This window comes from Cottoperca gobio, chromosome 11 (genome assembly GCF_900634415.1).
Source record: "Cottoperca gobio chromosome 11, fCotGob3.1, whole genome shotgun sequence".
In the NCBI taxonomy this organism is placed as follows: domain Eukaryota; kingdom Metazoa; phylum Chordata; class Actinopteri; order Perciformes; family Bovichtidae; genus Cottoperca; species Cottoperca gobio.
This window is the reverse complement of record NC_041365.1, coordinates 18,987,741-19,010,168: the sequence shown is the minus strand read 5'-3', so window position 1 is coordinate 19,010,168 and position 22,428 is coordinate 18,987,741. Positions and strand designations below refer to the sequence as shown.

The 22,428-nt window shown below is 42.1% G+C and overlaps 2 protein-coding genes across 16 annotated transcripts in view; one reads left to right on the top strand and one right to left on the bottom strand.

The window, feature by feature from the left end:
* The first annotated feature begins 235 nt into the window (after nt 1–235).
* LOC115015404 (regulator of G-protein signaling 1) lies at nt 236–8,882 on the top strand. Of its 6 annotated transcripts, none has more exons than XM_029442685.1 (8): nt 236–602; nt 820–886; nt 1,634–2,169; nt 2,875–2,924; nt 3,196–3,329; nt 6,301–6,348; nt 6,780–6,946; nt 8,056–8,882. In XM_029442685.1, exons 3-8 carry the CDS (start codon nt 1,678–1,680, stop codon nt 8,224–8,226), a joined length of 1,062 nt encoding a protein of 353 aa, XP_029298545.1. In that variant the 5' UTR covers nt 236–602; nt 820–886; nt 1,634–1,677; the 3' UTR covers nt 8,227–8,882. The 6 variants fall into 6 exon arrangements, with proteins under 6 accessions (XP_029298545.1, XP_029298546.1, XP_029298550.1 ...); XM_029442686.1 differs by having other exon boundaries at nt 1,549–2,169; XM_029442690.1 differs by lacking the exon at nt 820–886 and having other exon boundaries at nt 1,549–2,169.
* atat1 (alpha tubulin acetyltransferase 1) overlaps nt 8,327–22,428 on the bottom strand; it is a 15,325-nt gene continuing 1,223 nt past the window's right edge. Inside the window, exons 3-13 of one of the 10 annotated variants that reach the window (XM_029442674.1) lie at nt 21,120–21,211; nt 20,709–20,766; nt 20,456–20,569; nt 19,156–19,257; nt 16,453–16,498; nt 16,166–16,211; nt 14,341–14,415; nt 13,939–14,152; nt 11,908–11,993; nt 11,001–11,081; nt 8,327–10,312 (exon numbers count right to left, since the gene is read on the bottom strand). In XM_029442674.1, the coding sequence (XP_029298534.1) occupies nt 9,988–10,312; nt 11,001–11,081; nt 11,908–11,993; nt 13,939–14,152; nt 14,341–14,415; nt 16,166–16,211; nt 16,453–16,498; nt 19,156–19,257; nt 20,456–20,569; nt 20,709–20,766; nt 21,120–21,211 (1,239 nt within the window). In that variant the 3' untranslated portion in view covers nt 8,327–9,987. Of the gene's footprint in view, nt 11,994–12,382; nt 13,014–13,897; nt 14,153–14,340; nt 14,416–16,165; nt 16,212–16,452; nt 16,499–19,155; nt 19,258–20,455; nt 20,570–20,708; nt 20,767–21,119; nt 21,212–22,428 lie in introns of those variants that run through there. The other 9 variants (XM_029442676.1, XM_029442675.1, XM_029442679.1 and 6 more) reach the window with 9 other exon arrangements.

The window sequence follows — 22,428 nt, the reverse complement described above, 5'->3', positions numbered from 1 at the left end:
TTATTATTATTATTTGGATGGATTGTCTTTTCTATCTTTTCTGTTTACACACACTGAGTCTTGTCGTCAATCAACTTTAGCCTGTATCAGTGGATTGTCGTGCTTTCCAGAACACACCTCAAAGTATGCGAATGAAGGAGCGTTTGTTTGTGTGTGTGTGTGTGTGTGTGTGTGTGTGTGTGTGTGTGTGTGTGTGTGTGTGTGTACGCCAGGTTGCAGGCGGCTCTGCTCAAGACGTCTCTGTCTTGAACAAGTTCAGACAGAAGTGAAGGTGTGGCGGGCGGCGGTCATGAGGAGGAGGGCGATGTGTGCCATTCAAGTGTCACGGGTGGAGACTTAATGGAACTTTTCCTGATGACTATATTTTCCTTCCGCGAGTCTTTTCAATGAATGTCCGAGGCCATGAAGTGTTGTAGAAGGAGAGAGGTCTGAGTCCGCAAAGAACAAATCTGGAGACAGCCGCAGCAGGTTGGATTTCCTTCGGGAACATAAATCGGCATTACTGGATCCGGAATCTTTAGGTCATGCACATGTCGCTCATGAAATTCGGAGGAATCTGACTATCTGCCATGGAGAAAGTTTAATAACTGCTTGACGAAGAGGTAAATATACACTGGCGTTGGTACTGAATACGTTAATGAGTGTGAATATCCGCCTTACTGTTGTGTTTCCCAGTACAGTGGTGAACAAAGGTCTGGAAGGGACCATGAAAAAGCAAATATAAAATGAGTAGAATTCAGGTCTACTTCCTTATTTAATGACAATTTCGCTCGTAAGTCCAGTGATTAACAACAGCCGACTTTATTTTCTAATTTGCAGTCGGTATTTAACGAAACCCAGGCGAAAAAGCCGGATACAAAGTTGGGAATGACAGAAGATTAAGATCGTAAGTACTAGAGTGACTGTGCTCATAGTAACACGATATGTTAAGACGCCAAGTAAAAGTTGTTGTTTTTAAGTCAAAACTTAAATTAAAATATAGGTCACAAATTGACATTTATAAGTGAAAATTATGAGATAGACTTACTAAATCAAATCATACATTGATTTTCACATCATCTCTTAATGTTTTACTTATTGACTCAATTTACTTAATCTATATAATATTTTTGAGTTATGTATTTAAGGAAACCCGTTCTACCAGACAAATAACAAATATGGATGAAAATATAAAGGCTCATGTTAAGGCAACATATGGGTTGAATGTCTCTGACTTACAGTATCATGAATATTTTGTCACAATTCTCACTTTTAAGGTTTCAATGATTAGATACTAAACCCAAATTAGAACCTTTTACTGTTAAAAAATGTTTTACTGAGTCAAAAAGTTTGACTTTTTAAGTGAAAATGAAATCATACCATGTTTCAAAATGATTCAGTAAATTCAGAGAGTTTAAAGGTGTTTCCATAAGGAAAGTTAATTCCTGAGTGGGCGTCCGTTCAGTGTGTAGACACAGTGATGTAGAACAATTCATTGTCTCTTTGACCCCTTTTTCTGATTGTCCACTTTACTGCCTTTCCCAACCCCAATCCTCTCTGCTTTAGCAGGCTGTGCTTCTCTGCAGCTCTGATCTCTTCTTAACCCTTTTATCTCATTTCTGGCCTTGTACTTTTCTTTTTCACATTTTTGCAGCACTTCCTTTCCTACCCTATTCCGCCACTTCTCATACAGCTACCATGCGCAGATTCAGCTCAGAGGGATCCCTCCTGGATCTCGACTTCTTCCCGTGGAAGAGAGTGACATTGACAAACCCACACTTTAGTGAGAACAGGGAGTCTGGCACCTACACACCTTACATAAAGGAAGATGAGCTGGACGGGAGCTCATCAGGCCTGACTCCCACCATCCAGGAGCCCAGAGCGAGTCACGCCGAGGCGAGGATGAAGGAGCTCACCAAGCAGCACAGCATCAGCACCGAGAACCTGAAAGAGCTGGGGAAACTGAACAAGAGCCTTCTCGGAGTTTGTGTCATCAGTGAAGGCTGCAGGGCCTACAGTGACAGCCAACTGGCCTCGACCACCACGGGCAGCACAGAGAGCATTGAGAGAGAATATCTGCCTACCCCGTCTCCTACTTCCTCCCCCAAACCCTTCTCCTTCAAATCCCAGCAGAGGCAGCGCCATAAATTGTCAGCCGCTAAAGAGCACCTCAAGAGTCTGTTTGGACAGGTGGGATACAGTTCAGTTTCAGTCTATACTGTAGAGCAGCATCTTCAAAAGAGTATCTATATTACAGGCTTGAACATTGTAGCCCATTTGTTACAAATCGTACACAACGTTACATTTCTGTTGGACATTTTCTAACCCTTTTACAGGGTTCTAGATCTTCACTTTCCAGCCACTGGTTTCTGTTAATCTCAGTATGTTGGATTTTCACCTGTTTATGTTAAAATATAATATCAATTGTTGTTGTTTTACATGGACTGGTTACGCTTAATTTAACTGTTGACTTTAACAAATTTGAAATTGAAACATCTTGTCCTGTGCACGTACTTAGTCATACAGCTACTGCGCTCATGTCAACAGATCCATCTCCATGACAACTGCTGATGAAAGCTTTTGAAAAAAAACATTAAGTGCATCTTGAGTTAGGTTACTCTAAAGAGTTAAAAGGACAATACAAAATGATAGCAATTTTCTCACTAGATTACAAACGTATAAGTCACATAGTAGATTTTTAAACGTTTAACATATCATGGTGTGCTTATTCTTATCCTACATGTCTCATCTGTCATTGCTGTAGCTTAGTGTAGAGAGGTTCAACCCACTTCTATGTGACAATGAAACCTGGAAAGATTTACATGGAAAGCTTCTTTTTGGGGGAGAGTGGAACATGAGGAAGATCTTCAGTTCACTTTGTGTTTTCTGTTTCAGAGTCCTAATTCGTCAAACTCCAACCTGTCCAACACGGAACAGAAAGACAGGTGAGAATCTTCTTTATTTTCAGTTGTTAATTGTAAAATAAGACTTGAATAAAATGTTAAAATGTCTTCACCACACCAGGCATGTAATCTACTGTCCTTAGACACACATGGGATATCTGAGTCAGTACTTCATAATCTTACCCTCATAAGATTGTAGTGAAGCTACACATTGTCCTGTGGTGAGATGTGATGATGGCAGTATCTTTTGTTATGAACTCCTCCGGCTGACGTCTGCTGCCTCTCCCTCTCCTTCTGTGGTCCTGGTCTCCAGTGCTACAGAGAGGAGGTCTCGCATGCCCTCCATGTGTCAGTGGAGTCAGGTGGGCCACAATAAAAAGAGCAAGATCAGTCGAGAAGAGCTGGAAAAATGGGCGGAGTCCCTGAACGCCCTGCTGGTCAGCCAAAGTAAGTCCTGCTTCACTCTGAGATTAACCTTTTATTTGGCCAAACACTTCCTGGAGGCAGAAATCACTTAAATGGTTGATGCAAGCATTCGTTTGAGAAGGTAAAGTTGATCATTATCAATTTAAATCACCTAACAAACCAGAGAAATGTCTGGCAATACAGAGGTCTGGAACCACGCTAACTTCTCAACTTGCACTTTTGCCCTGCGAGAAGTGGGGCAGGAGGTTGGCAATGTCTGTTGATAGGTCTGTCTGTCCAGAAGAAGGTATGAGTGATAACCATATTTACATTCAAATTGCTTTGGGCATTTCCATAAGAAAGATCTATTGAAAGTATATAACAACTTCTATTGAGCAACAAAGAAGGACTTTGGCCATTAGACATTATTAATGTGATGCATCTCCATTAAGCATAGAACCATGAGGGTAGGATACAGGCAGGAGAAGATGACCTCCGGGGCTGGATCAATCTACCTCATACCCTCATAGGATCAAATTGAAAATACTCCCCCATATTATTACTACTTCTCAAAGCTAGCTGTCACACCAACAGACACAACGTTCAAATCTATTGATTCTTCAAATGGCGACGGCAGTTCATGTAGATTCAGTGGCGGAGTCGACCGCCCCGGGAGGAAGTGAGGAGGAGAGCCGAGAGGGGAGCTAAGCTAACTCAGCTAGGGCCTAAGGCTATTCCACTACCCAGCCTGCTCCTGGCCGATGACCGGTCACAAGAAAATAAGATTCAAACTAACCAGCAACGGAGAGCGTTCTGCCCACATCTTTACAGAAACCTGGCTCCATCGTGGCATCCTGGGTCAAGCTGTTGCACTTGACGGGCAGACAGCAGGATAGAGCGCAGGACTCCGGTGAGATGAGAGGAGGCGGACTGGGTTTACATCAATGATGTTTGCTGCTCAAAAGTCAAAGTTGTTGGACAATGTTTCCCTGATGTCGAATTTTCTATTGCCGGCCATATTATCTGCCAAGAGAATTCACTGGTGCTTTTGTTGCTACTGTTTACATTCCACCTGATGCACAATCCGAAAATGTACCACAGGAATGTGGTTCTGCTTTTGTTTTGTTTTGTTTGTCAAATGGGCTACACCTGCATTTCGTTGTGCAACCCTGTGTTAGATAATGATAAGTGATCCTTGAATAGATGACTGATCACAGAATGTTTTGTTTTCTGTAGGGGGTTTTCTTTTTTCTTTAACAGTATTGCACCACTGCATTTTGAATTGGCCAATGGGGAAACACCAGCGCTCCACCGACCGATTGTGAAACTTCATCACTCAGTCTCTCGGTGACAGGCGTTCATGTTTATAGGGCTGGCCTCGCCTTGCTTGCAGTCCAGCCAAAAAAAGAAGGAGAAAGGGAGGTGGACTTTGCTTATACTTTGATAATAATAATAATGAATTGTATTTATAAAGCGCCTTTCAAAGCTAAAAGCAATCTCAAGGCGCTAGCAATCTCAAATGTTGCTTTATCTGAACTCTCATGTTGCTGCAGGGATGTTGACATCTGAGCTGACGTCACTGGTCACTGTGTGCTGTGCACTAAAGCTCAAAGAACAGCACTTCCCCTTCTGCTTCTACGAATAGAACAGTTAGTTAAAGCCAACACTATTATAAATCATGGCCGTAACCATCTTTCTAAAGGTCTGTCCAGCTAGAGGATGTTTGAGAGCACTATGACTATAGTATGATTAACAAGGATTATGGTTGCAACACTTGGTGCTTAGGAAACACAGGTAGACTCCTTAATCACCTCTCTGTTTCTGCTAGTATTGTTTCTCTTGGTGTTTTCTAGTGTCCTCCCGTATCTAATGACATAATCACATTGTCATTGGCAGGCCCTGATTAAACGCTCTGATAACACAGACCACACTACAGGATATTTTGAACGCTACATACTGTTTTTGAAGTGTGGTTATATGAGGCACTTCTCCATAGTCAGTGTATTACCTGCAGTAGATGCAGTTTGGAGAAACGGACAGGAGCACTAGAAGGAAGCTCAGCTCAAGTACTGCTGTGGTCCGGGGCAGCAGCAAAATGTATTTTTAAAGAAAGCTTGCACCGATCAGACTAACGACACCTGGGCTTTGGCTATCGGCTGATGAGTTTGATTCATAAGCTCTATGCCTCACTGTGTGGAAGTGATTGGGAAGATTTTTTTATGTGTAAGTCAACATCAGGCTTGACTGAAACATCGCTTTTTTAACTTTGCAAAACAGAATGTAACAAATAAATACATGGATATAAATGTATTGAATTGTTAGTAATTAAAATAATTGTATCCGATACCAGATCGGCGGATTGTCACAGATACCCGATCGAGCTATTTGAGTCAGTATCTGACCGATATCTGTATCGGTATTGGTATCGGTGCATCTCTGCCTAAAGTCAAGTGTTGTAAAGTGTTGAATAGCTTTAAGTCGTAATGTGGAAACAACATGGAACATGATATGTTGTATTTTATTGCTTAGATACAGCGTAGTATCACAATATGTTATGTGGCAATATAGCAATCTTTTATTATATAAACCAACGTTTTGGTAAAAATAGCTATTGGTGCACTACATGGTGCTGAGTGGTGAATTCAGGAAGTTGGTCAAAACAAAGATGGAGTCAAACTGCAGAATTTCCAGTTGAAAAATGGTAATAAATTACAAAAATACTCGTGATACATGTTTAAAATAGCAATATTATCATATCGTGACTTATGTATTGTGATAACTTGTGTCATGTCATGCCTGTGGTGATTCCCACTCTATGAGCTACTTGGTCAGGCTGCAGCAACAAACCCCAGCTGTGATGTATTGTTGTTACTTCCTTTTTGAAAGTTACATAATGTTGGTGTAAAGAAGCCCAGTATTAATAATTATAAGGAATGAAATGGCGTGAAGACCTCTTCCTACTTCCTAATATTCAGAATATTTATTTTGTTTTGGCACGTCATCTTATTTGCAGCCGAGTTGTCGGGAGAGAATTGGTGCTACACTAATGCCGTACGTTTCGGTAAGTCTTTGCCTTGAACTGTACTGTACACAGAGCTTGCCTGACGCCTAACTTGAGCCCTTTGTGTGACTTGGCCTCTTATCAGTGCCATGCTAATTTGGAGTGCTGTGTGGCATGTTGTAGATGTGGTGTCAGCAGTTTGAAGCCGTCCTCTGTACAAAACAGTCATGTTGGATACCTCAGACTAACACTGATCAAAGCCTAGCAGGAAGCCTGCTCGAGTAGAGACGATGGGTGTGTGCCAAAGTTTTGCAATGAACCTGTGAAACTTTGCTGCTGGCGATACTTGTGTGTTTGTGATGTGCTTATAAGGCTTGACTGATTGTTGAGTCAGTATTCTGTGTGTGGGTGTCCTCTTGTAACTTGTAGCATAATGTGACGTTGCATGTTGAGGTATGCCCCACTTATCTTCTCCCTCCTCCTCCTCTCAGCTGGTGTTTCAGTGTTTGGAGCATTCCTGCGCTCTGAGTTCAGCGAGGAGAACCTGCAGTTCTATCTGGCCTGTGAGCAGTACAGACAGTCATCCCACAACTTCAGCCTGCAAAGGAGGGCCAAGGATATCTCCGCCACCTACATCCAACCAGGTGCTCCCCGGGAGGTACACGCTTGATTTGATATTCAAAAAATCAACAATCTTATCAGAAGAGGTACATTTGTCTAAACACGACAACCAAAGAACTTGAAGCTCTCAGAGTAGAAGTGGCAAATGAAAGTTATTCATTTCATAAACAAAAGGTTTGGAAAAATGTGGGGAGGACGGGACACAATTGCAAACAAATAGAAGTCAGTATTACAAAACTAGGCGTGACTAATTCCTGCCTCTGAAAACAGAAGACATAACTTACTTACATATACATATATATATATATATATATATATATATATATGTGTGTATATATATATATATATATATATATATATATATATATGTATATGTATATGTATATATGTGTATATATATATATGTATATGTATATGTATATATGTGTGTATCTATATATATATATATATATATATATATATATATATATATATATATATATATATATATATGTATATGTATATGTATGTAATGTATATGTATGTATATATATATATATATTTCTTCTGTCTCTTTGTCTCTTTTATCTAATCTCTCTGTCTTGTATCTCTGTCTCTGTCTCTATTATCTCTATCTATCTCTCTCTCTCTATCTCTATCTATTAATATCTTCTGTTTTTTCTCTGTGTCTTGTATCTGTCTCTCTCTCTGTCTGTCTCTGTCTCTGTGTTATCTCTATATGTCTCTGTGTCTCTATCTCTCTCTCTCTATGTTCTCTGTGTATCTCTTCTATATCTCATCTTCTCTCTTCTCTTCTCTCTGTTATATTGTATCTATATATTGTATGTAGTTCTGTCTTCTGTTATTCCGCAGGCCTGCCTTCCGGTCCTGGCTAGTTTTTTGTAATACTGACTTCTAATTTGTTTGCAATTGGTGTCCCGTCCTCATTGAGGGTAACACCAAAGTAGTAAAAATAATCTTATTCCTTCTAGTAATAATACCATTGTAATCACTAAAAAGAAGTCTGAAAGGTCATGACCCACAAACAGTCAGGTGATCAATTAAGCTTATAGAAATGGTCAACTATGAAAGCAATACTTAAGTTGTAATACACTAGAATTGAAGTGATTTAGTGTACCGCCTACTTACTGTGTCGTCTTGTTGTAGGTGAACCTGGACAGTAAGACCAGGGATCTGTCCATCCAGCTGCTGCAGGCTCCCTCTCACGCCTCTCTGTCCCACGCACAGAAACGCATCTACTCGCTCCTGGACACAGACTGTTATCCCCGCTTCCTCCAGTCCAACATCTACCTCTCCTTACTCCGAGAGGCTGACTAGAAGCAATATATAGATGACACACCTGGACTCAGGAGGGGAACAGTAGTTCAGTGGTTTCAAGGACATATTTTGTAAAAAGAAAGAAAGCTTATTTTCCCAAAATGTTAAACTATTCTTTTATTTGGCTACTCTTTGGCCCTGAGAATGAAAAATAAATATAGATCAGGCAGTTCAGTTCAGTTTGTCTCCCTTTAAATGACCTGTGAAACCCTGCAGCTCACTCATTTGATCATTAAACATCCTCCCTGTTAGCAGCTAATGTTCCCATGGTCCAATAAGCCCAGTCTGAGTTTCCACTGCTGACGAAAAGGAAAAACAAGTTCAGCAAGAATGAGCACTATGCTGAAAAGGTCAAAGTACTATGTGAGTTACTTATTTGACAAAGATGGGAAACCTGAGCTAATGACTCTGATGGGTAAAATGACTACAGGGAAGTTGAGTTCTGTTCTCCACTGTTCAAACAAAGACAAACTGTGTACACATACAATAGAAAACCCTCAGTAATTTAAGCAGAGTATGTTGAGTAGCATTTCCTTGACTGTTGGTTCTGTGAAAAATGTCAACACCCTCACAGTAATGAGGAAGAACATTTGAGAGAAGCAGAACAGCGTAAGGTTTGAGAGTCTTAAAGAAAATAAATAAAATGCAGTTTTGTAGCTGTGTCTGTTGATTCTTCAGTCATGCAGAGATGGAGTTTAGCATTGAGGGCTGCAGCTGGAGTCAGTGCGGAGGGTGGACGACCCCTGCTCAGGCAGAGGTTGCTGGGATACTGAGTGACAGGACGTGCCGAACATGTCGAGGGCCACAGCAAACATTAACGCTGCACTGCAGTCTGTGTCTGTCTACTACCAATCACTGGTACAATGCAGTACATTTAAACTGTCTTATAAGGACCGTTCATTCTGCTGTCCATCATTTCTTTGATCCAGTGTTTTATCCTACAAATGCAATCAATGCATTAGGGACACATATGTATATATATACACATATGTATATACAGAATGTTAGTTAGGAATATTATATTCCATTTCTGCAAATACGTCCCCCTAAATACTACACACTGTCAACTGACCAATCACTGCTTAATGTGTGACTGCCTGTTTTAGAAAGTGTCACAGGGAGTCATTTGTCATTTTGATTAGTTGCCTTATCTAATATGAGCCAGGGCACACAGCAGGGGCCAGGTGTATAAATGATGTGTACACACAAAAACGTGCACACTCCATTCCCCACACACACTGGTATTTATATAAGAACATGAGGTGACTTCACATCAGGCGCACGCACAGGTGTCGATATCTGCAGGTGAAATGATAAGTGGAGAAGAAACATATGGTGAGCCTCAGAATGAACCTTGTTTAGGCTGTTTGGCAAATTCACTGACTGTTCTTATTGTTGCAGTCTACACAGCATTCTGTACAATTACAATCATGTGATGAATAATTATTTGTATTGACATTTTAGTCTTCATTTCCCGGTTAATGCTCTTCTGATTATGCATTATGCATATTTCTGTCTTTGTGCATACACACAGTTTTAGTGGTAAGTCTGCACAGAGTTTTATACATCTGGCCCCTGGAGCGCAAGAGTATTTATTCTATTCCACTTCAATACTGCCGCTTTAATACAGCTTTAGACCAACGTTTCCAATTGGGCTTGGATGTTGATGTCTGCTGCAGTGAAACATCTCCATATATCCACATATCCAACATTTTAATAATGTCAATAATCACATTTTGATAAGAACTTGTTCCCGTCCGATCACCAGGGCTGGGTGCTCCTGTGTTCCTGCTTCTGCTTCACCCACTGAGCGGTGTAGCAGCTCTCTCCTACAGTCCACGACCAGACTCGTCTGCTTCTGTCGCTCTCCTTCTGCAACATGTGTCTCTGTTTGACCAACATGCCTTGTGCTGGACTGTCTTGTCCTGCCTTGTGCTGTGGACTGTCCAACACCCTGATCTCCTCTTTAGCACCACAGGCTTCCGCATCTGAATCCAGCTGTGTCTCTCTGCTGGCTAAGGAGGTCTGGGTGCAGATGCCATCCTTCTTGGATGCAAACAGAGGTGGAAGTGAGAGAGGTCTGGACCTGGGTGAAGGGGCATTACAGTACAGGATCAGCTGAAGGACGAATAAGGATGAAGGTAAGATGTTTGCTACAAATGTAATTTGTTTTACATAATCACCCTAAGTGCAGACATGTGCGACTCAAATACATCTGCCACCTCTGTGGTTAATGTTTAGTTTGGGCAAGTACAACCTTTTGGTTTAAGTCCAGCTGAAATCACATTATTAACCCTTTAAAGGTCTGATGGTCTGTGTGTGTGTGTGTGTGTGTGTGTGTGTGTGTGTGTACAAACTTGCACATGTCATGCATGGGCAGTGTTGTCAGTGGTATTGAAGAGTAACTACCACAGCAGCATTATTTGCAGGATGGTTCATCTGTGGGTCTGGTGGCTCGTTCTAAGGTGCAGGACGTGTGTTCATGTATATGAATTAGATACGTTTATGGATCGATGCTCGTGTTTTGGGGGGTGAAGCCTGTGTCACCTCCTCTGTGAGCCTCTACTACAGCCTACGTTTATCCACATTAACATTTACATGTATTTGAACAGATACTTCCATATAATTCCAGCTTTAAGCCTAGAAAAAGACAGCGTTGGTCTCCTTTGTCCACAGTTTATATGTTTTAGAAACAAATGTCTGCACGTAAAGGGAGTCACTAAACCTCTAACCTGTCTAACCTGTCTAAGTGTATGGTGAGGTAGTGTAAATACCTGCTTTGTGGTGTGTGAATACTGGCCAACCTGTGTGTCTGTATCCCAGCTCGTATGACTGATCCCCCACTGGTCTCAGACCTGAGGAGGCACAAGGTACTACCACATGAGGAGAGCCCCCTGGCTGCACTGCCTCTAGTCATTCATTCAGGCGGCTTTTACTGGCTCTATATTCTTAGGATAGAAGCCTCAAACACTTTCAGCATCTGTACATGTAAAAAAAACTTGTTCACCTCGGTTCATGTTTTGACTGAAACACCGGTTATTATTACACAACAGCTGATCGTAACAGCTCATTAAATAGATTGTTCTCCCTAAAATTATTGGAGATAATACGGCAAATATTGTAAAGTCGCCTGACTAAATAGTTGTTTGGCTATAAACACAAACAGGTTGAATATATTTGATACCGTTTTCGGTATGTTGTGATGCCACATAAATAGTGTATCAGAATCATTTGAAGTCAGTATCCACATGTCACCCTCTTCATCAGAGACAGGATCTACACAAACACTCATCATCATGTTACTGCTGTTCTACAGGTGACCACACCTGAAGATGTAGATGAAAGCGCTGACAAAGCCACCGAGTGGTCCTCGAGTCAGGATGATAGAAGTCTTATTAAGAAAGCAAATAATCCGGCACACTGTGCATCACCCGTACACACTTTATTAATAATGTTCTCATTCATCAGGTACAATTCATATTTATGCTTTGAATGTCTGAAGAAGAGCAGAGGACTCTGGTATCATCACACACATAGAGGAAATCTTTCATTTGGACCAAATAATTACAATATTTATGTTTAATCTGGGCATAATATTATTATCACATCACATCCAATGTGACTGACGTGGCCAGTATAATAACCTCAATGAGTCTGAGCAGGTTCCTCACTAAACCTTACCTGGCAAAGGTCTGTCCAGCAGTCCAGGAGCTCTGCTGTCCATGTGCCAACTGTACAGGCTGCATCTGCCAGCTCGACCCTGTTGGCTACCAGAGAAATGGTAACAGCAGCAAGGAGGACGAAGGAAGTCCGAAAACATACAGAGCAGGGTAAAAAAAAGAGAGAGAGAGGACAAGAGGGAATGGAATTGCAAGTGAAAGTAAAGTTAGGAGAGACAACAGTAAGAAAAACAAAAGGGGGAACAAATGAAAAAAGGACATCATTAAAAGAACTGGGTAAAAGCAACATTAATGAGGGTAAACATGCATACAAGGTGTATCCATGAAGTCACAGTCATAACTAATAAAAAGACACAGCATGTAAATAAGTCTTAGGAATAGAAGTTGCAGCCTTATCGTATACCAACCACATAGTGTGGTTCACTACTAAGGTCTGTGTGACAGTTGCATGACAAAAGACAACGTTACATGTGGAGCTTTGTGGCAGATACTTTAATGGGTTCTACAAAAAGGCAACACATAAGACAGAGCTGTCATGTCCCTCTGCTGGGTAGATGAGGACTGTTTTAAAAAAGGCCTCTCCTTATTGGAGTCCAAAATCATTATAACAACAGACTCCCCTTCTCCATCAGTGCCTTTACATGCGCACTAGAATCCTGCTTAAGACCGGGTTTTGGAGTATGCCGGATATGTGCATGTGAACAACTAATCTGGGTTTAGAAAAACCTGGATATTCTACCTAGAGTAGAAACCAGGAGTCTGTGGCATGTAAACACTTGTTCCTGCTTTCTGGCCACTCTTTGTTGTTACAGAACATAGTGGCAGAACTGGTGACAAATCAAGACCCAACTGCAGGCAGATGATGGGAAACCTGGATACGCTTCTGATCATTTATACAGGGGTGTGAATATTCAATGTAGACACCATATCCCCAATATGATCAAAACCAGAATAAGACTCAAAGCCAGGATACTAGTGTGCATGTGAAGGCACTCCATGCCACACAAATAGAATCTAAAACACCCCAGCCATTCCTTTAAAGGGGAGAGGCAACAGTGCCAGTCAGAAGCTCGTCAATGGAAGCCCAGATGAGATCTATTAAGGGAACTGTTGAAGGTAACCCAACGATGATGACAGGGAAAAGATGACACGGAGTACATCAAATGAGTAAAAGAAGATAAATGAGTTGGAATGGGAGAATAAAAAGATGGAGGGGAAGGGAGAGAAAGAGAAAGAGACAGCGTTTAGAAAGTGGTGGTGGAGCAGAACAAATAAGCAGGAGAGTGGCTGCTTTGTGCTCGACACAATACGTGACTAATGAGAGGAATGCAGCATCCCTCTGCCAAGCTGAGCAACCCTGCACATTGTGACGTATCATGATCCATTTACTATTTATTTTCAATTATCCAGTGAAACATCTCCACATGTACTAATAACGTTGGTGATCCTCTGACTTTTCGTCGAGAACCGTTTTCAATTGGTCCAATACGGATCGAAGACGCATCTTTACGTGTGTGACGATTCATTCGTAGCACTTTATCCAACTTAATACTACTTTTGTCTTAAAAATATATATGTTTTAATCTTATTATTGTGAACACTGAGGGATAACAATGTTGTCCCCTGTATACAAAGTATTGTTTATGGAGAGAATTACAAGCTATTCTGACGTTAACATGTTATGGCTGGAAGCCACTCGCTATGCAGGGTTCTAATACGATAGTTGTATAGCAGTAGGGACGCTGCAGAGACAATTACGTTGCTGTAAGCTCACAAATGGCTTTTGTTTTGATAGCAGTGACAAAACATCTGCCTGCAGTAACAGTGCTCCTGCACAGGGCAGGCTGAGGCCAACACACTGTACACTTCACTGACTTTGACAGATCCCAGCAGACTCTCATCAACATGTGTAAATGTGCATTTACATCCTGCAGTTAAATGAAATGTTTTTGTTTTGTTAACCATTCCAGATGGACATCACATTTTAATACCTGTAGATGTGGTCAGGAGAAGAAGACGTGTGGTGTCTCACCTGGTGCGTCTTTCCCTGCAGCGCTCGATGAGAGGGGACTGTGGGCTCTGGTCCCTGTTGCCCCCAGGGGCAAGAGCTGCGGCGGCTCGTGGGGGCAACCTGCTGGGGGAGGATCCCACGCTGAGGGAGTGAGAGAGCTGGGAGGATACCGACCGCTGGGGGGAGTGAGGAGGAGCAAAGGGCCAGGGACGAGCCCGCTGCTCCTGATGGACCACTGGACAGGAAAATTATTCTAAATAACGTATTTGTATGCAAACTGTTTTGTCTAAACTAATGAGAAAAGTGACAGACATTATTACTGTAGTAACAACAGGTGAGATTTGTTTTATATGGCCACCTGAGCACAAGGTAGGAGGCAGAATATATTTTCAACGTCTGTCTATGACCAACTGAAATGTTTACCTTCTCTCTCCATTAAAGAGTAGGGTTTGATCTCGCCGTCCGGCTTTCTTAGGGGAACCTTTCTCAACTGGCCCGCTGTGGAGGAGAACACACTCAGAGCAGGGCCAGAAACAGAGCATGGTGGGATCTCCCTCCCTCCCCCTACAATACAGGCCTACATGCTACTCTTCACTACCTTCATCTTCCTCTGCCATCACTACACAATGATCTAGTGGTGAAGGCTTGGATACTAGTTGTGAAAGCTTAAATGGAGGATCCTAAAACACATTCAACATATTGGTCCTGAGATCCTTAACAACTCAGGTTTGTGAACAGCTGACATTATCCCTCGAAGACTAAACTAATTGTGATGTTTTATTCAGCCATGCTAAATAATTGCTCTTGTTCAGTGTTACCAGAGTCTAGATTAACCACACAACACAATACAAGTTTGGATTTTTAGCCTAAAGATGCAGTTTTAATAACATTCACTGAGGTGCCACTAATAAAGGATTGGTAGTGGTGTTGTTCGCTCCACTGTTTCTTAAACGTACAACTTGTATCAGACATTCATTTGCTTCCTTTCACTCTATCCCCGGTGGTTCTTATCGTTGTTGGAGAAGAACATGTTTGCTGGTCCACCACCTGTCACTGTATTTCTAAAAACCATGGCTACGTTGGTCACGTGATCGATTCAGTTTACATGGCCATGAGTAACACGCAGTGCAAGAGACACTCGCCAGGTACAACACACACCTCATTAACCTAAGGTGGCACGCAGTTGAGAGCTATTATTAATATATATTTAATAATATATTACTAGTATAATCTACAATTTACAAGCACAACATCAAGTAGTGTATATGTTTGGGTCTCGTCAATGTATTCATGGACTACATACAGACAGTGAGGAGCTCACTCTCCTTGCTTGGAGAAGTAATGACCAGCTAACTGTGGCCTCCTTTAACTCAAGCTAGTGGACTAACAAGCTATAGCCAAATGTTCTTTTCTGTCTTGCATTAGCTAATATAGCTCAAATGTCACTAGCTGTCTCATAATAGAGAGACATATTGAAATCAGACCTTTGTGAACTACTCCTTTGTCTTTGAATCTGGATAGAAGAGCGAAGACATCTTTCACTTTTCCAGAAAGAGTTACAGAAGCTAATGTACAACATCTAAGGTCACGTCAGGACTTCTGCCCTCTTCAACTAGCCCTTACTTTCTAGTAGAATATGCTCAAATGCAACAAAACAAATACCATAACATATTTTTCTATATTGGCTATATAAAAGATATCTTTGTTTTGTAGGCTGCAAGCTGCATTTGGTCTCTTCTCTACTTTTAGCTGAAAGAGTAACACCTCTTCCTGTTATGTGCTATGAAGAAATCTAACCTTTTGGCATTACAAGCTGGTATACAGGTTGCCTATCTTCCTAAATGGTCTTATAGTTTACCGTACCATTTACTTTAATGTGGTTTAATGATGGCAGTGTCACACAAAGCACATTTAACTAGCTTCTAACAAACTGACAGACATTTAGAGGCGTTGGAGGGTTAGGAAACAGGCAGGTATCTTGCTGTCAGTCAGGGGATCTGTGTGTGGGGGGGGTGGGGGTGGGGGGTGGGGGGGGGTCTACAGGTCTACAGGTTGTGGCTCTCTGGGTTCAATATATGAGATGATACGTAATACATGGGTTAGGGTTAAGGGGAGTAAAACTGTGTGAGAAATGATGAAGGAGAAAATAAGTGAGCCAAAGAGCATCATACATATAATATAGGACAAAGGAAGACGGACAAGATGCTGGGGACGTATGAGAAAAGAAAAAAAGATATAAAGTCCTTACAAAAAGCCGTACATCCCCTGATCCGTCAGAGGAGAGGAGGGCGAGCCTGGGAGAGTTTGGTGAAACAAAAGATTTTGGAACTGGAATAAAAGCAGATCAGCACTCTTGGTGCTCTTTCTTTGCCTACAGACTCTATAGTGAGAGGAATTCTTTTTGTCCACATAGACATGTGCAACAAAAAAAGATGACAGCATGCAAAATATGTTATGTAACTGAACTTGATAACATGTATTCACAAAGGGTGTTATAGTATTACGCAATTGGGATCAGAGCAGTGAAAACGTTACCTGATCTGTTGAGGAAGAAGCCTTCAAACACCACAAAGTTATTGGCCTGGACAGAATACAAAGAAACAAAACAACTAAAGTTACTCATGATAAAGGTTGCAATTAAACTGCTTCTATCAATACGCATAGTTGTTTTACAATAAAACGAGATTACTGTCCGTATTGTCTGTAAACCTGTGTGTTCAGCATAATTAATCCACCACCCTGTCTTTTTAAGGGGGTGTACAGTTCACTGAGCTTGTATGGGCGTGGATAGCAGTGAGATTCATGTGGCTATCAACATGATCAAGACAAGCAACTAGAATCTGGGAAGCCATTAGCCCCTTTCAGGCAGAACACGGGGTTCATGAGCAAAGACGTTCAGTCTTGACCTTTAGGAACAGTCTGCGTATCTGAAAATAATCTCACGGTATTCACTCAGAACACAGAGCTTGCTATAGTGTCATCAAATAGTAACAAGTGTTTGGCACTCTGGGCCAACATGTACAAAGAGTGAGAGGTGAGAATCCCGCCCTCACTTAAGACCAGTACAAACACAGCTGACACAATGTGAACCACCAGAAGCATCTTAGTCCCACTGAAACAGCTGGACAGACAGACAGCTGAGAGAGAGAGCGAGAGAGAGCGAGAGAGAGAGAGAGCGAGAGAGAGAGAGCGAGAGAGAGAGAGCACCAATTCTCACCAGTCTGTGCAGCCGCCCTGCGTCCCTCTTCTTGCTGCTTCCTCCCCAACACACCACAGCCACCACAGACTGGTAGAACATCAACAGCAGATGTTGAAGGACCCCAGCCTTCTCAGAAAGTACAGACGACTCTGCCCTTTCTTGTGAAGAGTCTCCATGTTTGCAGTCCAGTCCAGCTTGTCGTCCAGCTGCAGCCCCAGATATTTATAAGTCCTGACCACCTCCACGTCGACCCCCTCAATGGACACCGGTTGCAGGTGTGGCCTGATCACCTCACAAAGTCCTCCACCAGGCTCCTGTACTCCCCCTCTTGTACATTCCTGACACAGCCGACGATCTGAGTATGTCTGCATGTGGCAGAGGTCAGAGTTGTGCTGGAAGTCAGAGGTGTAGAGGGTGAACAAGACAGGGGAGAGTACCGTGCCCTGTGGCGCTCCAGTGCTGCTGACCACAGTGTCGGACGTGCAGCCTTTCAGCCTGACGTACTGTGGTCTCTCTGTGAGGTAGTCAGTGGTCCATCTCACCAGATGTGAGACCATCCTCATCTCTGTTAGCTTATCTCTCATGATGGTGTTAAAGGCGCTGGAGGAATCAAAAAACATAATTCTCACCGCCACTGCCCTTGTCCAGATGAGAGTAAGCCCTGTGTAACAGATAGAGGATGGAGTCATCCACGCCCACCTTCGCCTGGTATGCGAACTGTGCATGGTGGACCTGGAGTCTGAGGTGATGGTGCAGCAGCCGCTCCATGGTCTTCATCATATGTGATGTCAGTGCAACTGGCTGGAAGTCATCTGGCTCCCTAGGGTGTTTCTTTTTGGTGATAGGGATGAGACATGAAGTCTTCCAGAGAACTGGGACCCTCCCCAGCCTCAGGCTCAGGTTGAACATGCACTGAAGGGGCTCCCCGAGTTCAGCTGAACAGGCCTTTAGCATCCTTGGACACACTCCGTCTGGGCCAGCCGCTTTACTGGGACGCAGTCTCTTCAGCTCTCTGCTCACCTGATCTTTGGTGATGATGGGGGGGAGGGGGGTTGCATTGTCCATTGGCCCTGATCCTGAACCGAGTCCTTTAATATTAATAACACCGAGTCCGATCCTTACATTTACTTAAATGTTGATTATGTATGTATCTGAAATGTTTAAATAACAGCTGTAGCTACTAAATCTGACACACCTTATGTTTCACAAGTACTTGATTCATTGCAGGTTCTTATTCAAAACTGTCAAGTTGATCATCTTAAATCATTGAGGATATAAAAGTTAAACTGGTAGAATGTGACATGAGGCGATCAGCTGATGGTTTTACTAGAGTAACTCTAACTCAGTCCACTGATTATACAGAGGTGTTACAGAGTGGAGCTTCTTCCCTAACCAGTAATCTTTGGAGTACAGACACACAAACTGTTTCTCCTGGAATTAGTCTAATGAGCGACAGCTGATATGACCTTAATATTGTACAATAATCAGAAATCCTTTATTAGTCCCACAATGGGGAAATGTACCTTTACCCCATTTAAATTTCCCCCAGGATATGGCCTCATTGAGATTAATTAATCTCTTGAAAAATAGATTTTTAATCTCAATGAGGCCATATCCTGGTTAAATAAAGGTTATAAATAAATAGTTACAGCCAAAGAACATATAATCTGCCTTTCTGCACAGGCAGAAGCTGCTACTTCTAGGCTCACACTGTACAGTTCTACTGGCATGCCACGATGTGGCAGGATGGTGATTGAACACCAGAAACAGTTAACATCAGATATTTGTCCACACCAGACCAAAACCGATCAAAATCACTGCCCAGTGGGCACAACTAAGGTCCTAAAAGTCAAGTTTGCACAACACAGGATACATCATACTCTAACAGGCAGAGCACCTACATGCTCCCTTGGGATTTTAATGACCCCCTGAAATGAAAACTATCCTTTAACACCTTGGTTTGCCAACACTGCCGTGTCTTATGTTACACACACATACATACATACACTGGTAGTGTGATAGTGAAGAACAGACTGTACCTGAGGAACACTTGGTGTCAGGCAGTAATGCTTCGCCAGGAAAGACAGGAATTTGGGCGAAGGCCTGTCGTAGGCCATCAGAAGCGGCTCTAACTTCTTGTGCTACAGTACAGAAAGAGAAAACATGCACTGAAAAACAGCACACAGCAATGAACTGTGGTCATCCTCTCTACTGCAGGTGGCAGATTACTTGCATTCTATGATTCAATGTTTTCCATTTCTCTAAATAGAAAAAGCGGACTTCAAGTTTCACTCAGTTGCTTGTCTTTAGAAAACTGAGTCTGTAGTTGATTTGTAACTAAACCTTTATAGGCGCCTTTCATGGCACTCAAGGACACCGTACAGAACATAAGGTTAAAAACAAGCAACAAAACAAAGTCAGACAAAAACTGAGAACAGAGAAAAATAAAACTTAAAAACAACAATCAGTTAACAAATGAGTAATTATTAAGAATATGCTAATTTAAAAAGATGAGGTTTTAAACCAGACTTGAATGCGGGGAGGGAGTGGATGTTGCGGAGAGAGTTCCAGAGATGGGGGGCAGAGTGGCTGAAGGCTCTGGGCCCCATGGTGATTTAGTGTTGTTGGACACATGCAGGCATTTCTCATTGCTCTGTGTTTTAGTGAACATCTAACATGTAGCTGCAGGTTAAAGAGTTATTCCTGAAAAGGTCTAAGTGCCTGACCGTTTGTAGAACACAAGCTAGTTTGCAGTCTTTGCACCAGGTATGTGGAAGCTGATGTAAAGATGTTGTAGGGGACAAGCTGAGCTGCTGATGCTGGTATGGCAGAATGTTTTGCCTTTAGATGTGTCACATGACATGGCAACAAACTACATTGTTCATACTAGGACATTTTGGTATCGTAGCACTTTGAGCCATCCACCATGAAGGAAAGAAATCTAGAATTTTTAGACATGAAAATGAAATAATTCAAACTGATTTCAAACTTTAGTAATGTTGAATTATTTATCCAGCAGACTCGTGTGTCTATGTTTAGGTACAGAACTGGACAGCTAAAGTAAATCCAGAATTGGTCGGGCTACAACTGAGGAGAAAAGAAAACTTTCACACACATATTTACGTTGGCAAAATAACTTCTGGAATCAGACGTGCGCAGTCACAATAACATTCTTCATATCTGTATTTCATAACCAGATTTATCTTGGCCAGCAATCAACCCCACAGACTACTCATGTTTTGATCTCAAGAACCTGGACAGGTGACTGTAATAACATATTCCACCGCACTGAATCTGGTTTCTTGTCATTTCAAAAGTACAAAGAGAGGAATGTTTCACCTGCAACATGAAATCAAACAGCTCCAGCCCGTAGCCATATCGCTGCAAGTTCTCTGCTATGTAGAAATCCAAAACACACAGTGGCTCTGCCTCTACGTGCTCACCCTGTCGGTCCTGTGGAGGAAATACAACCAGCACACATGTACAGCTGAGAAAGCAAGTTCCAATAGACATCAAATCAGTGAAGCATGTGGAATTATTGCTGGGCTGAAAAGTCAGAAATTCAAAGGATTCAAGAAAATAAGGAACTCACAAGTAGAAATAACTTCTTGTAGCCGACCTTGAGAAATCCCACGACCACACCACGTCCTCTGTATGCAGGGGGAAGGAGGGGCAGTGTGTTGGTTGGGATAGATGAGAGTGTAGGGTGGTGCTATGAGTAAGATTCTTTATTCTCTGAATATCTTTTCACATCACAATTATCAACCTAGTTTTCAATTTGTGGCGATCGGCTGCCATGAGCATTAAACACAGTTTACACATGTCTCAACGCAACCGTACATGCATTGTGACCGCAGTGTGACTCAGTACCATTAAGCTGAACATGTCCAACTGAAGAATAGCAGCTCAGGCAGTCCAGAGACAAAGAGTGAAACACGTGTGTGTGTGTGTGTGTGTGTGTGTGTATAATGAGTGAAAGCTGAGGGAAGGATGTGAGATGTACCCATTCATCTCTCTGTTCTTCAGCAGGTAGAGCTGATGCTTCTGGGACTGCAGCTTAGAAGCACTTGTTATAGATGCTGGGAGCTGTTGGGCCTGTGGAGAGCAAGCAGAAACAGTTAAACGTGTACTAACAGCACTATCACAAAGGGTATCATTTATTACCATAGTAGTATTAATATGAGGTTTCATTTCCGGTACAGAGACGATACTTCATACAAAGCTTTACATTGTAAAATATATATTTTTAAAATATGGCCGGCAGGGGGTTAACTTCAGGCCGGCCGGCGATACACTGGCGGAAGCCCTGAGACTTATGACTCCTCTAGAAGTGTGTGGCGGTGTCTGTATCGGCAGAGACCCTGCAGCCCTCTGTCTGTTTGTTTCTTATTTTGCTGTTTTCAGGGCGTTTCTGGGCATCAAACTCGATAAAAACATAGCAACCAGGTGCCAGATCGTAAGAGATCCACATCCAAGAGAAGGCTACGAACATGGTGGACAGAACGGCGAAAAAACGAATATAGCGAGGCTGAGTGTCAAGTGGTCAAAGCTAGTTCCAAAACAAGAGTGACTCTGGGTTTGGCTTTCACCCACTGGCGAGCACCCTCACCCTTGTTGAGGAGGGGCACACTTTGAATGTTGCATTTACAAACCGCAACAAATCCTACTCATTGTGCCTTTCAGAACATTAGTCAAAATATAAATATGTTTTTTTTTTACAAACTCATCTATAAAAGAAGCTAAAGTCATCATCACTAGTTCTGGTCCTGCTGGACACCGGGAAGCCTTTTTGACATTTTCCTGGATTCATCCAAACTTTCTCTTTTTCAACGCAACATAATTTCTGTCAAATGTTGTATTTGTACTATGTTGTTTATCCTTTACACACGACATCTATTGCACGTCTGTCCGTCCTGGGAGAGGGATCCCTCCTCAGTCTCTCCCTGAGGTTTCTTCCATTTTCCCCCTTTAATTGTGGGGTTTCTTTTAGGAAGTTTTTCCTTGTGCGATGCGAGGGTCTAAGGACAGAGGGTCTAAGGACAGAGGGTCTAAGGACAGAGGGTGTCGTAACCTGTACAGTCTGTAAAGCACACTGAGACAAATGTAGAATTTGTGATATTGGGCTATATAAATACATTCGATTTGATCATATATTAAATGTTATCTAAACACAAGCAGCATTACCAAATAAAAATAACTATTTAAATGGTATGTCAGTACACTTGGGTGTGGTTACAGGTGCAATACACTCTTGCTCTATACGGTATGTTTAAACAGACTTATTATAAGTATAGTATGTATTACCACAATCC